Source organism: Erpetoichthys calabaricus, chromosome 5 (genome assembly GCF_900747795.2).
Source record: "Erpetoichthys calabaricus chromosome 5, fErpCal1.3, whole genome shotgun sequence".
Classification (NCBI taxonomy): domain Eukaryota; kingdom Metazoa; phylum Chordata; class Cladistia; order Polypteriformes; family Polypteridae; genus Erpetoichthys; species Erpetoichthys calabaricus.
In genome coordinates, this window is record NC_041398.2 from 242,585,972 (window position 1) to 242,600,196 (window position 14,225).

A 14,225-nucleotide genomic window follows, 5' to 3' on the forward strand; every position below is an offset into this window, starting at 1 on the left:
TTTCCGGTCACTATTGAGGGAGTGGATGTAGAGAGGGTCCATTCTTACAAGTACTTGGGGGTCCCCATTAGCAAGAGGTTGGACTGGTCTCAGAATACAGGGGAACTGGAGAAGAAAGGGCAGAGCAGACACTTCTTCCTTAGGCGACTGAGCTCCTTTAATGTGGGAAGTGACCTCCTTTACATAACTCTGTGATGGCCAGGGTGGTGTGCTGGGCTGGTAACATCACTTCAAGAGAGGACCACCGAATCAACAAGCTAAATAAAAGGGCAGGCTCAGTTATGGGACACACTGCGGACCCCCTGAAGGCAGAAGAAGAGGAGAGAATGAAGACAAAACTGAGTGCCGTTATGAACAACGCTGCACATTCTCTCTGTGACACAACACCACTGAGGACTTTCAGCCAATGAATTATTTAGCAGAACCAATGGGGGGCTTCAACATACCAATGACAATACGTCTGTATAGCGCCTCACTGGGAAATGGGATTTATTAGAAAATGGAACGAACCTGAACAAAACAAATCATGTCATTTCTCAATGTCGTCTCCACCCTTCTCAATGCCCTTGCATCCCTTGCCTGGCAGTGCCCAGATTCCAGCAGAATAAAAGGTCTTGTCTTGTCCTCGCCACCACTTGTGCATCGCTTTCTTCACATCATCATCTGTCTTGAATCAACGACCACGCAGATGGTTTGTTTTTTAGTAGTCCAAAATGGTGGAAATCACACGGTGCCAAATCAGGCGAATAAGGAGGATGTGGCAATACCTCAAACTTCAGCTTCTCCAGACAAGCCTTGGAGTCACAGTGACTGGAGTGCCCCTCAGCATGGAGTGTTCGACTCGGGCGGACGAGTGGTGGTGAGGACAAGACAAAACCTTTAATTCTGCTGGAATCCGGGCACTGCCAGGCAGGTGGCACAAGTGTATTGAGAAGGGTGGAGACCACATTAAGAAATGACATGAGCAGTTTTGTCAAGGTTCGTTCCATTTTGTAACAAATCTCATTCTCTAACTTTAGCTTGATTCCCCCTTGTATCATATAGCGCCTTTCCTATCTATCTATCTATCTGTCTATCTATCTATCTCATATAGCGCCTTTCCTATCTATCTATCTATCTATCTAGCATATAGCTCCTTTCCTATCTATCTATTTATCAATCATATAGCACCTTTCCTATCTATCTATCAATCATATAGCGACTTTCCTATCTATCTATTTATCAATCATATAGCACCTTTCCTATCTATCTATCTATCTATCAATCATATAGCGCCTTTCCTATCTATCTATCTATCTATCTATCTATCTATCTATCTATCTATCTATCTATCTATCTATCTATCTATCTATCTATCTATCTATCAATCATATAGCGCGTGTTCTTGATGAACTCATTTTCAAGTCACCGTCTTGGTCCACTGGACTAATTCACTTCATGATTTTAAACACTTCAGTCAGGTCTCCACTTCATCTCCTATAAAGGCTCAGCTCTTTTAATTTTTCCTCATAACTCACGCTGTGTAGCTCTGAATCAGTAGAGTTGCTCTTCTCTGGACTTTCTCTTGTGCTGTTATGTCTTTTTGGAGACCAAAACTGCACCCAGGACTCCAGATGAGGCCTCACCAGTGTGTTATAAAGCTTGAACAGAACCTCCTGTGACTTGTACTCCACACATCAAGGCGCTATATAACCTGTTAGCCTTCTTAATGGCTTGTCTGCCAGTTAATAGTGTTGAGTCCACTACGACTCCTAACTCCTTCTCAAAAGGTGGGCTCTCGATTTTCAGACCACCCATTGTGTATTCAGACCTCACATTTTTACTTCCTTTGTGTAATTCTTTACATTTCCTGACATTACATTTCATCGTCCACAAATCTGCCCAAGCCAGTCAGCTGTCCAAGTTCCTCTGTGATGATTCAATGGATTCTCAGTTATCTGCCAGTCCATGTAGTTTGGCATCACCTGCAAATTCAGGTCAGGCTGGTGAGTAGTCACTGGTACAGCACGTTGTGGCACCCACCAAACAAAGAAACAGCTCGGGATCCCATATAACAGAAAGACTGGGGAGGACATTCAATTCGGTACATTTCATAGATGTGAAAGGCACTATATGGGACAGATAGATAGATAGTGAAAGGCACTATATACATAATAGCATAGATAGATACATGGATGGAAGGCACTATATAACAGAGATATATAAGCAAAAGGCACTATACAAGATAGATAGATACTGAAAGGCACTATATAATAGATAGATAGATGGATGAAAGGCACTATATAACAGAGAGATAGATAAAAGTGAAAGGCACTATACAAGATAGATAGATATGTGAAAGGCACTATATAATAGATAGATAGAATGAAAGGCACTATATAAGACAGATAGATAGTAAAAGGCATTATATAAGATAGATGTGAATGGCACTATATAATAGATAGATGAAAGGCACTATATAAGATAGTGAAAGGCACTATATAAGATAGATAGATGTGAATGGCACTATATAATAGATAGTGAAAGGCACTATATAAATAATAGCATAGATAGATGGATGAAAGGCACTATATAACAGATAGTTATATATAAGCAAAAGGCAATATACAAGGTAGATAGAGATAGTGAAAAGCACTATATAAGACAGATGTGAATGGCACTATATAATAGATAGATAGATGGATGAAAGGCACTATATAACAGAGATAGATAAAAGCGAAAGGCACTAGACAAGATAGATATGTGAAAGGCACTATATAATAGATAGAGTGAAAAGCACTGTATGACAGATAGATAGTAAAAGGCACTATATAAAATAGATGTGAATGGCACTATATAATAGATAGATGGATGAAAGGCACTATATAAGATAGATAGATGTGAATGGCACTATATAATAGATAGTGAAAGGCACTATATAAATAATAGCATAGATAGATGGATGAAAGGCACTATAACAGAGAGATAGTTATATATAAGCAAAAGGCACTATACAAGGTAGATAGAGATAGTGAAAAGCACTATATAAGACAGATGTGAATAGCACTATATAATAGATAGATAGATGGATGAAAGGCACTATATAACAGAGATAGATAAAAGCAAAAGGCACTATACAAGATAGATAGATATGTGAAAGGCACTATATAATAGATAGTAAAAATCACTATATACATAGTAGCATAGATAGATAGATGTGAAAGGCACTATACAGATAGATGTGAATGGCACTATATAATAGACAGTGAAAGGCACTATATACATAATAGCATAGATAGATGGATGAAAGGCACTATATAACACAGAGATAGTTAGATAAAAGCGAAAGGCACTATACAAGATAGACAGATATAGATATGAAAAGCACTATATACATAGCATAGATAGATAGAGTGAAAGGCGCTATATAATAGACAGACAGATGATCTACTATATTCCACAAAGCCCAAGCTCCACCTCATCCTTCTTCCTTCCCTCATTTCATCAGCTTTGTAGTTCTGTGGCGTCTTCACTCAGATTTCCTGACACAGACGCACCGCACTGAGTTTTAATTTCCTTGCCCCGTGCGGACAGAAGGGACGATAGAGAAGCGCGTCCCATGTGAACTGCTTTGGTAGCCAAACTGCTTTTGCGAGTCATATAATTCGGTTTATCCCGATTCTTTTTAAGCAAAATATTTGTAGTTGTAAATCCATAAAGGGAGAAAATGAATCGCGTATCTTAAAATATTTTTCTTTTATTCCTAAGTTTTCCACTCCTAGCAGGTGTCATCATCAGAGGCAGATCATTGGACTTGCAGGAATCCAAGGTAATGTAGAGCAGATGAGGCGGGAGGGAGGGTAGGTGGGTCGATGAGGTGGGGGGGCTCAGTCATGGCGTCTTTTTTATTATTTGCCTGTTGTTCTTTTCCAGCCTGTTAGTGGCGTCTTCATTAGCCACAGAAGGCGTCTTGTGATTCGCTCAAACTTAATGTGCAGTTTAGATTTTCCTCTGCAGGACCAGTGCCATGAGCAGGGTAGAACGGCGCTATATACATGTAATTAATTAAAGCACATAAAAACAACAGAGCAGCTAATAAGATGGACAAAGTCACTTTATTGGCATAGACACAGCCACTCGGACGTCACCAAAGGTGACACTGTACATTAACAGCACACACTAGCGTTTGCTTCATTTGTGACGCTTTCATCAGACAAGGCTTAGTCTTAAAATCTCCGTAAACACTGAGCAGGCGCCCCCTGTGTAGCGTGCAGAGCAGTGTGAAGACCCCGGAAGGCCTAAGGAGACGAGGTGTTTGGCAGCGGTGCCCTGTGAAATGGCACAATCCTGCTGAGCTCCTAAATCTCAGACCCCTTGCGTGACGCACACACACTCGCATAAACACCCATCCAGATTTCGAGAAGCGTCCAGTCTGTCCCAGTGTCCCAATGTCATGGTGTCAAGGCCACCGATCCAAACTTCTGTCTGCAGCGTGAGGCTCCTTTCCTGCTTTTTAAACATTCCCAGTCTTTCCAGTTGCTGCTCCTCAAACCACGGTAGGGACCTGAGCCGAGAGGGAGGCCCGCTGTGCCACGTGTGCCAGGGTGCTTAATGGAGTGAGCATGCCAACGCTCTGTGCAGGGCCTTCACCGGCCCAAAAGGTGACAAATGTCAATGCCAAGAGTCAGACGGTGGGCTCTCAGCGGCCATTCAAGACACGGTGCCACCTGGTGGGACCTCCTCCTGCGCTCTTGAACGATGGCGTCACCTCAGCCAATGTGAAGTCGCGTCAGACAAGCAGCACAGATGTCATTACATTCAGCTGGACTTCCTTTACACATACAGAATTTTTGTAACATTTGACATTTTAATTTATTTATTTACATATTTTAACATAAAAGGTTTAAAATTAGGTAAAAAAAAAAAAGTCATGCAGAAACTTCAGATTTAAAATAAGAATCGTTTAGATTTTGCTTTTCAACTCGACCCCCCCAATCAAGTTAGCTTATCAGCATAAAAAAAAAAAAAAATTAAAAACAAAAATGTCACATTAATGACAATGACAACAGTGACAATTTCCAGTGGTTGGCTCTCTAGCTGCTCTCACCCTCCTAAATATAAATACAGTAGACAGTATACAGTAGTGCATACAGCGGCATCACCCGCACACCACCAAGAGTGGGTGCCACATGGCACAGTCTGGCAGACCTCACACTGAGCCCCTTTACTGTATACGATCAACACCCTACCAAATTAGACACAGGGGTGTCACAATACACACTGTGTGCGATGTCCTGTTGTACGTCAGTCACCGGGCAACAGGAACAGACCACCGCACTACAGTTAAGTTAGCCCAGGTGACGATGACACAAAGGTGACGTCTGTCAGACAGACAGTGTGTACACTGCCTGAAGAGCTCTGGCACAGCGGCCTCCTCTCCAGTGAGCCGGGCAGACTCCGGAGGGAAAGCCATGAGACACATCAGCGGCCCACTTGCCCACCACACACACACACACACACACACACACACACACACACACCTCTATGGCCAAGTCAAGGGTCGTCAGTCCTGCACACAAAACACCGCATCACCAACTGCAATGAAGTGCGCCCTGGGCATACGACACACGGCTTGACCTCTGCTCTACTCCACGCTCCACATATTATAGAATGTCATTTATACATCACGTACACTGCGTCACCAACTGTCATATGGGATATGCTGCACATATGGTGGGTGGGCTGTACACTACGTACCACGCACACACACACCGTGTCACCACCTGTAATAGGGCATACACTGTACTATATATAGTTTGTTGTACATTATATACACTGTGTCACTACCTGTAAAATGGCATATACTGTACTATATATCATTTATTGTACAGTATATACACTGTCACCACATGGCATATACTGTATATATGTTGATATACTGTTTGTTGTACATTATATACCATACACACTGTGTCACCACCTGTATTATAGTCTATACTGTACACTATAGTTTGTTATACACTATATACCACACACTGTGTCACCACCTGTATTAAAGTCTATACTGTACATACTGTACTATATAGTTTGTTGTATACTATATACCATACACACTGTCACCACCTGTATTATAGTCTATACTGTACACTATAGTTTGTTATACACTATATACCACACACTGTGTCACCACCTGTATTAAAGTCTATACTGTACATACTGTACTATATAGTTTGTTGTATACTATATACCATACACACTGTCACCACCTGTATTATAGTCTATACTGTACATACTGTACTATGTAGTTTGTTGTACACTATATACCATACACACTGTGTCCCCACCTGTATTAAAGTCTATACTGTACATACTGTACTATATAGTTTGTTATACACTATATACCATACACACTGTGTCCCCACCTGTATTATAGTCTATACTGTACATACTGTACTATATAGTTTGTTGTATACTATATACCATACACACTGTGTCCCCACCTGTATTAAAGTCTATACTGTACATACTGTACTATATATCATTTGTTATACACTATATACCATACACACTGTGTCCCCACCTGTATTCTAGTCTATACTGTACATACTGTACTATATAGTTTGTTGTACACTATATACCATACACACTGTGTCCCCACCTGTATTAAAGTCTATACTGTACATACTGTACTATATAGTTTGTTGTATACTATATACCATACACACTGTGTCCTCACCTGTATTATAGTCTATACTGTACATACTGTACTATATATCATTTGTTATACACTATATACCATACACACTGTGTCCCCACCTGTATTCTAGTCTATACTGTACATACTGTACTATATAGTTTGTTATACACTATATACCATACACACTGTGTCCCCACCTGTATTCTAGTCTATACTGTACATACTGTACTATATAGTTTGTTATACACTATATACCATACACACTGTGTCCCCACCTGTATTCTAGTCTATACTGTACATACTGTACTATATAGTTTGTTGTACACTATATACCATACACACTGTGTCCCCACCTGTATTAAAGTCTATACTGTACATACTGTACTATATAGTTTGTTGTATACTATATACCATACACACTGTGTCCCCACCTGTATTAAAGTCTATACTGTACATACTGTACTATATATCATTTGTTATACACTATATACCATACACACTGTGTCCCCACCTGTATTCTAGTCTATACTGTACATACTGTACTATATAGTTTGTTGTATACTATATACCATACACACTGTGTCCTCACCTGTATTATAGTCTATACTGTACATACTGTACTATATATCATTTGTTATACACTATATACCATACACACTGTGTCCCCACCTGTATTCTAGTCTATACTGTACATACTGTACTATATAGTTTGTTATACACTATATACCATACACACTGTGTCCCCACCTGTATTAAAGTCTATACTGTACATACTGTACTATATAGTTTGTTATACACTATATACCATACACACTGTGTCCCCACCTGTATTCTAGTCTATACTGTACATACTGTACTATGTAGTTTGTTGTACACTATATACCACACACACTGTCACCACCTGTATATACTGTACTATATATCATTTGCTCTACACTCTATACTGTATACACACTGTGTCACCTTTCCATCATACTGTATAGAGCTGTAAACACTGTGACGTACAGTTTGCTGTACACCCTCACCAGCTGCAGTACAGTAAATCCTGCCTTCTTCTCCACTCCGTGGTACGCTGTGTGCGGTACGCCGTATCACCAAGTGCAGTCTCGTCTGTCCTGTGCTTACCATGATATACTCTTTACTGTACACTATATGTCATACAAATCATCGCCAGCTGCAGTGTGACTTACTGTTGGCACTGCTCTACGCACCACATACACAGTAGGACCAACGGCCACACAGTACATACATACATGCTGTGGTATACCATTTACTGTGCCATATGCATGACCACCAGCTACAGTACGGTGTATACTGTGACGATGTGCGGTGGGTGATAGACTATATGGTGCATACTGTATACTGTGTACCCCATAATACACCATACCATGCACTGTACCCTCACTTTATCTGTCTATCCTGTACATCCACTGTGCCGATTCTCTCCTCTCTCGTGTATCTGGTGAGGTGTACTGCGATTCCTGAGGTTGGCATCTTATACAATATATACAGAAAGGGGCAAACAGAGAAAATGAACAAATGCGGCCATACTGTAGATCATGGATACCATGTATAATAGACGGGCTCAGGTCTGCCAGCTATAGGAACTCCACGTAGTTCTCAGGGATGAGGCCTCTCCTTCCACTAAGACTTCCTTCTAGCCAGCCCGGCTCCTTCGATGTCACAACTACAAAAGAAAAAAAGAACAGACGTGACCACCGTGTGCAACACCAATGCCAGTGGGGGCGGGGGGGGGGGGGGGGGGGGTGGAATAATAAAAAGTCCCAGTCATTCATGGGTAGTGTCGTTGGAAAGGGAAGAGGAGGAAAACAAGAGCGCAGGACCACCAACCAATCAGGACAAGCAATCAACTCACCTGCTAACAGGCCACTCTGCTGTCTCGCTTCCAGGTGCTACTGGAGGAGCCGGGGGTCTGTCATCGGGGTCTTACTTTCCTTTCTTATGGTATGACCTGAGTAACTGCAAGGTCTAACCAGGCCACGAGAAAGATAAACAGTACCATCCATCCATCCTGCTTATCCATTTCAGGACCACAGGAGGCCCGAGTCTATTCGGACAGTTCTGGGTCCAAGGCAATAAACCGGGTGCCAGGCTCACAATGCCCACCTGTAGTATTAACGTTGGGCGATACAGATGACACAAGAGAAAGGCTGAGAACCCTTTGGGAATGACCACAATAAGGTATAATCGATTCACGTGACCCATCGAAGACCCGGAATTGAATCCGTTTCAAATATCTGATCCCTTCAACACCCTTCATGTGTCTGAGCCTCTCTTGACTGGCACAGCCTCTCTCTCTCGAATGCCATCCCGTGAAGCCCGCTCACTTATTCTGAGGCACTCCTGCTCGGTTTTTATGCTTCCCATCTTTTTGGAAAGCGACTCTCAGCGCGCCTCCTATGCCTTTACTTCTCCTCGTGTGTCTCGTGCTCACATCACCAAAGTCAAACTGGTCAAGCAGAACAAACTCAAACTGACCAATCAGAACGCTCAGAGGAACCAGCTACACACACACACCTTAGAATTTTATTAAATAGGAGATTTGTCTTCAAATCTGGTCTGACTTTCATCTAAGTTACAACAATCAACACACACAGTCTGGTCTAACTAGCAACCCCAAATCAGAAAAAGGTGGGACGATATGGAAAATGCAAATAAAATAATAAACACACAGTGACTCTTAATACTTTGATTTCATGGCAGACAGTAGGACCCCAAGATATTTCATGCTTTGTCTGGTGGACTTCATTCCATTTGTTCATATTATATCCATTCCTGCATTTCAGGCCTGCAACACATTCCAAAAAAAAAAAAAAAAGGTCAGGACGGTGATGCGTTCAGCACTTTGTAACGTCGCCATTGCTCCTCACGACACTTCAAAGACGTTCTGCCACTGAGGACGCCAAGCGATGAAGCATTTCAGGTGGGATTTTGTCCCATTCTTCCTGCAGACACATCTTAAGGTGTCCCAACACTACGGGGTTGTCGTGGCATTTTTCACTTCCAAATCCTCCACACATTCTCTATTTGGGACAGGTGAGGACTGCCAGGCAGGCCAGTCAAGTACCCGGACACTCTTCTTCTGTAGCCATCCCTTTCTAACGTGTGTAGAATGGGGTTTTGCATCATCTTGTTGAAAAATGCATGGAGGTCCCTGGAAACGCCGTCATCTTGAAGGCCGCATACGTTGCTCTAAAATCTCAATGCTCTTTTCTGCATTAATGCTGCCGTCACAGAAGTGCCAAGGGCGCTGACACAAACCCCACGCCATGACAGACCCTGCAGGCTTTTGGACTTGTTGCTGAGAACAGTCTGGATGGTCCCGGAGCACACGGCGTCCATTTCTTCCAAAACAGACCGTGAGTAGTGACTGGTCTGACCACAGCACTCATGTCCACTGTGTGATGGTCCATCCCAGACACCTCCAAGCCCAGAGAAGTTGATGCCATTTCTGGACTCGGTTGACATGAGGCTTCTTCTTTGCACAGTAAACTTTGAAGTGGCATTTGTGAGTGTCACTCTGTGCTGTAGTGCTTGACAAAGGTTTGCCAAAGTCATCAGGCCTTGTCGGCCCATGTGGTGATATCAGTTATTGACGAGTGATGGTCCTTAATGCTGTGCCATCTGAGGGATCGGAGACCACGGGGGGTTCAGCTTAGATTTGCACCCTTGCCCTTCACGTACTGAAATTCCTCCACATTCCTTGAATCATTTCAGGATATTATGCACTGGAGGAGGGAGAAATCTGCAAAACCCTTCCAATCTTTCTATGAGGGACACCATTTTGAAACACTTCAATCATCTTCTGTTGACAAACTGGAGATCCGCTGCCCAGCTTTGCTCCTCAAAGACTCAGCCTTTCGTGGACACCAAGTCATGTATCTGTTTGAAATCACAGCATTACTGAATTATGTTGCCTCATTAGTGGCCCAAATGTGCCCCCCAACGTCCCAACTTTTTTTGAAATGTGTCGCAGGCCTGAAAAATCAGGAATGGATGAACATTAACAAATGGAATGAAGTTGACCAGAAAAAGCACGAAATACCTTGGTTTCAGCCTGTCTGTAATGAAACCAAAGTCACAAGTCAATTTAACCCTTAAACTGCCACATACTGTATCTCACAAAAGTGAGTACACCCCTCACATTTTTGTAAATATTTTATTATATCTGTTCATGGGACAACACTGAAGATCTGACCCTTTGATCCAATGTAAAGTAGTCTGTGTACAGCTTTCTGTAAATTTGGCGTCCCCTCAAAATAACTCAACACACAGCCATTAATGTCTAAACCACTGGCAACAAAAGTGAGTACACCCCTAAGTGAAAAATGTCCAAACTGTGCCCAATTAGCCATTTTCCCTCCCCGGTGCCATGTGACTCGTTCGTGTTACAAGCTCGCAGGTGTGTTAAATTTGGTGTTATCGCTCTCACACTCTCTGGTCACTGGAAGTTCAACATGGCACCTCATGGCAAAGAACTCTCTGAGGATCTGAAATAAAGAATTGTTACTCTCCATAAAGATGGCCTCGGCTATAAGAAGATTGCCAACACCCTGAAACTGAGCTGCAGCACGGTGGCCAAGACCATACAGCGGTTTAACAGGACAGGCTCCACTCAGAACAGGCCTCGCCATGGTTGGCTGAAGAAGTCAAGTGCACGTGCTCAGTGTCATATCCAGAGGTTGTCTTTTGAAAATAGATGTATGAGTGCTGCCAGCATTGCTGCGGAGGTTGAAGGGGTGGGGGGTCTGCCTGTCAGTGCTCAGACCATACGCCCGTCGCACACTACATCAAATTGGTCTGCGTGGCTGTCGTCCCAGAAGGAAGACTCTTCTAAAGATGATGCACAAGAAACACAAGCAGACTAAGGACATGGATTACTAGAACCATGTCCTGTGGTCTGATGAGACCAAGATAAACGTATTTTGTTCAGATGGTGTCAAGCGTGTGTGGTGGCAACCAGATGAGGAGTACAAAGACAAGTGTGTCAGGCCTACAGTCAAGCATGGTGGTGGGAGTGTCATGGTTTGGGGCTGCATGAGTGCTGCTGGCACCGGGGAGCTACAGTTCATTGAGGGCACCATGAATGCCAACATGTACTGTGACATACTGAAGCAGAGCACGATCCCCTCCCTGGGCCGCAGGGCAGTATTCCAACACGATAACGACTCCAAACACACCTCCAAGACGACCACTGCCTTGCTAAAGAAACTGAGGGTAAAGGTGCTGGACTGGCCAAGCATGTCTCCAGACCTAAACCCTATTGAGAAAATGAAAGGTGGAGGAGCGCAAGGTCTCTAACATCCACCAGCTCCATGATGGAGGAGTGGAGAAGTGGAAGAGGATTCCAGTGGCAACCTGTGGAACTCTAGTGAACTCTATACCCAAGAGTGCTGGAAAATAATGGTGGCCACACAAAATATTGACACTTTGGGCACAGTTTGGACATTTTTCACTTAGGCGTGGACTCACTTTTGTTGCCAGCGGTTTAGACATTAATGGCTGTGTGTTGAGTTGTTTTGAGGGGACAGCAAATTTACACTGCGATACAAGCTGTACACGGACTACTTTACATTGTGTCAAAGTGTCATATCTTCAGTGTTGTCCCATGAAAAGATATAATATTTACAAAAATGTGAGGGGTGTACTCACTTTTGTGAGATACTGTACATGGGAAGTTAATGCACCCACCGGACACCAAATACTTTTTTGCTGCACTTTTTAAGGAAATGTCACAATTCACCAAGAAAAAGTGAAATTTTAATGGAACACATTTTTTTCCATGCAAAGAGCACAATTACTGCAGCGCAGACCATTTAACACACTGCCAATAAACTGTGAAAACTATAAAAAACTACTGCAACAATCTATTATGATATGTAGAAGGTGCAACTGACGCCATTGATGAAATTCAGCAAATCACACAAAGAGGCCAACGCTGATGACTGCAGGCTCGTCGAGGGCAGCGACTGAATCGCAGGGCCAGTGACGCTGCAGTGCTGCAGGGGGCGTCAGTGGTCATGAAGTGGCTACTCAATGAATGTACGCCGCTGACTGATCAGCTCCGGTGTGCTGGCAAATTGCACTGGGAACTGACTATAGATGGGTGTGGCGGTTTAAGCGACCCTTGATATACAACCGGCCTGACATGCGAACAACTTGGTTTACGACCAAAATTTTTGTTTTGAATTACAACCAACGTCTTACGTTACGACCCGAATGCGGTCACGTGCGATTGTAAACAAACAGCCGAGAGCGTTTGTAAGCGTCAGTTGGAGCCCAGATACGTGTGTTTGTGGACGTAATTTCGGTCAGTGCAGTGATTTATATCATTTATTTCGATAATTGCTAAGGAAGGAAGAGAAGGTAACGAAGGTAAAGAAAGCGATCACAATCGAAACGAAGAAGGGAATTGTGTGGAAATATGAGAGTGGCGTTCGTGTGACTGATCTCGCTAATACAGTATGTACAGCATGTCGAAATCCACCATCTCGACAATTTTACAAAGAAAAGATTTGTATAAGGAAACTCCTTCCAAACAATAACCACCTTCCATTTCATTCTCCTCCTCCTTCCTTCCTGCAAGCCAAAGATGTCAACTTAAATGGCGAGTACAGTATGAAATTGTTGTTTCTGGTAGGCTAGGCACTTTTTATAACTTCTTGGTTAGTAAATTAGAAAAATTATTGGTGTTTTTGGTAAATTATGTACATTATACAACCCTTTTCTATTAAAAAAAGTTAAGTAAGTGTTGCTGTGGGAGGTTCGGAACTCATTATGGGTATTTCCATTATTTCTTATGGGAAAAATAGTCTTGACTTACAACCAACTTGAGTTACAACCAGCCCTCGCGAACAAATTGAGTTCGTAAGTCAAGGGTCCACTGTATAGGGAAAGTATTGGAATCGTCCAAAAATTTGATTTCAAGATTTTGGTGAATCCCGATGTTTTAGACCTCCCCGAGTCCGATTTACTATTTCGTAGGGAAAGTATTGTGATCATCCAAAAATTCGATTTTTATGAATCTTGACGTTTTAGACCTCCCTGATTGCAATTTACTTTCTCGCAGGGAAAGTACTGTAATTGGCTAAAAATTTGATTTTGAGATTTTAATGAATCTCAACAATTTAGACCTCCTTCAGTCTGATTTACTTTCTCGTAGGGAAAGTATTGTGATCGTCTAAAAATTTGATTTTGAGATTTTGGTGAATCCCGATGTTTTAGACCTCCCTGAGTCCGATATACTTTCTCGTAAGGAAAGTATTGTGATCATCCAAAAATTCGATTTTTATGAATCTCAACATTTTAGACCTCGCCAAGGCTGATTTACTTTCTCGTACGGAACGTATTGTAATCGTCTAAAAATTCGATTTTGATGAATCTTGACGTTTTATACCTTCCCGAGTCTGACTTAGTTTCTTGTAGGGAAAATATTATAATCATCCAAAAATATGATTTTGAGATTTTGATGAATCTCGATGTTTTAGAACTCGCCAAGTCTGATTTACTTTCTCGTAGGGAAAGTACT

At 42.4% G+C, this 14,225-nt stretch overlaps 1 protein-coding gene across 13 annotated transcripts in view; it reads right to left on the reverse strand.

The window, feature by feature from the left end:
• Positions 1 to 4,075: 4,075 nt before the first annotated feature.
• arhgap10 (Rho GTPase activating protein 10) overlaps positions 4,076 to 14,225 on the reverse strand; it is a 204,789-nt gene continuing 194,639 nt past the window's right edge. Inside the window, exons 23-27 of one of the 13 annotated variants that reach the window (XM_051928142.1) lie at positions 7,578 to 8,363; positions 7,266 to 7,518; positions 6,716 to 7,187; positions 6,480 to 6,559; positions 6,307 to 6,401 (exon numbers count right to left, since the gene is read on the reverse strand). In XM_051928142.1, the coding sequence (XP_051784102.1) occupies positions 8,275 to 8,363 (89 nt within the window). In that variant the 3' untranslated portion in view covers positions 6,307 to 6,401; positions 6,480 to 6,559; positions 6,716 to 7,187; positions 7,266 to 7,518; positions 7,578 to 8,274. Of the gene's footprint in view, positions 6,263 to 6,302; positions 6,419 to 6,454; positions 7,205 to 7,253; positions 7,519 to 7,577; positions 8,364 to 14,225 lie in introns of those variants that run through there. The other 12 variants (XM_051928140.1, XM_051928146.1, XM_051928141.1 and 9 more) reach the window with 12 other exon arrangements.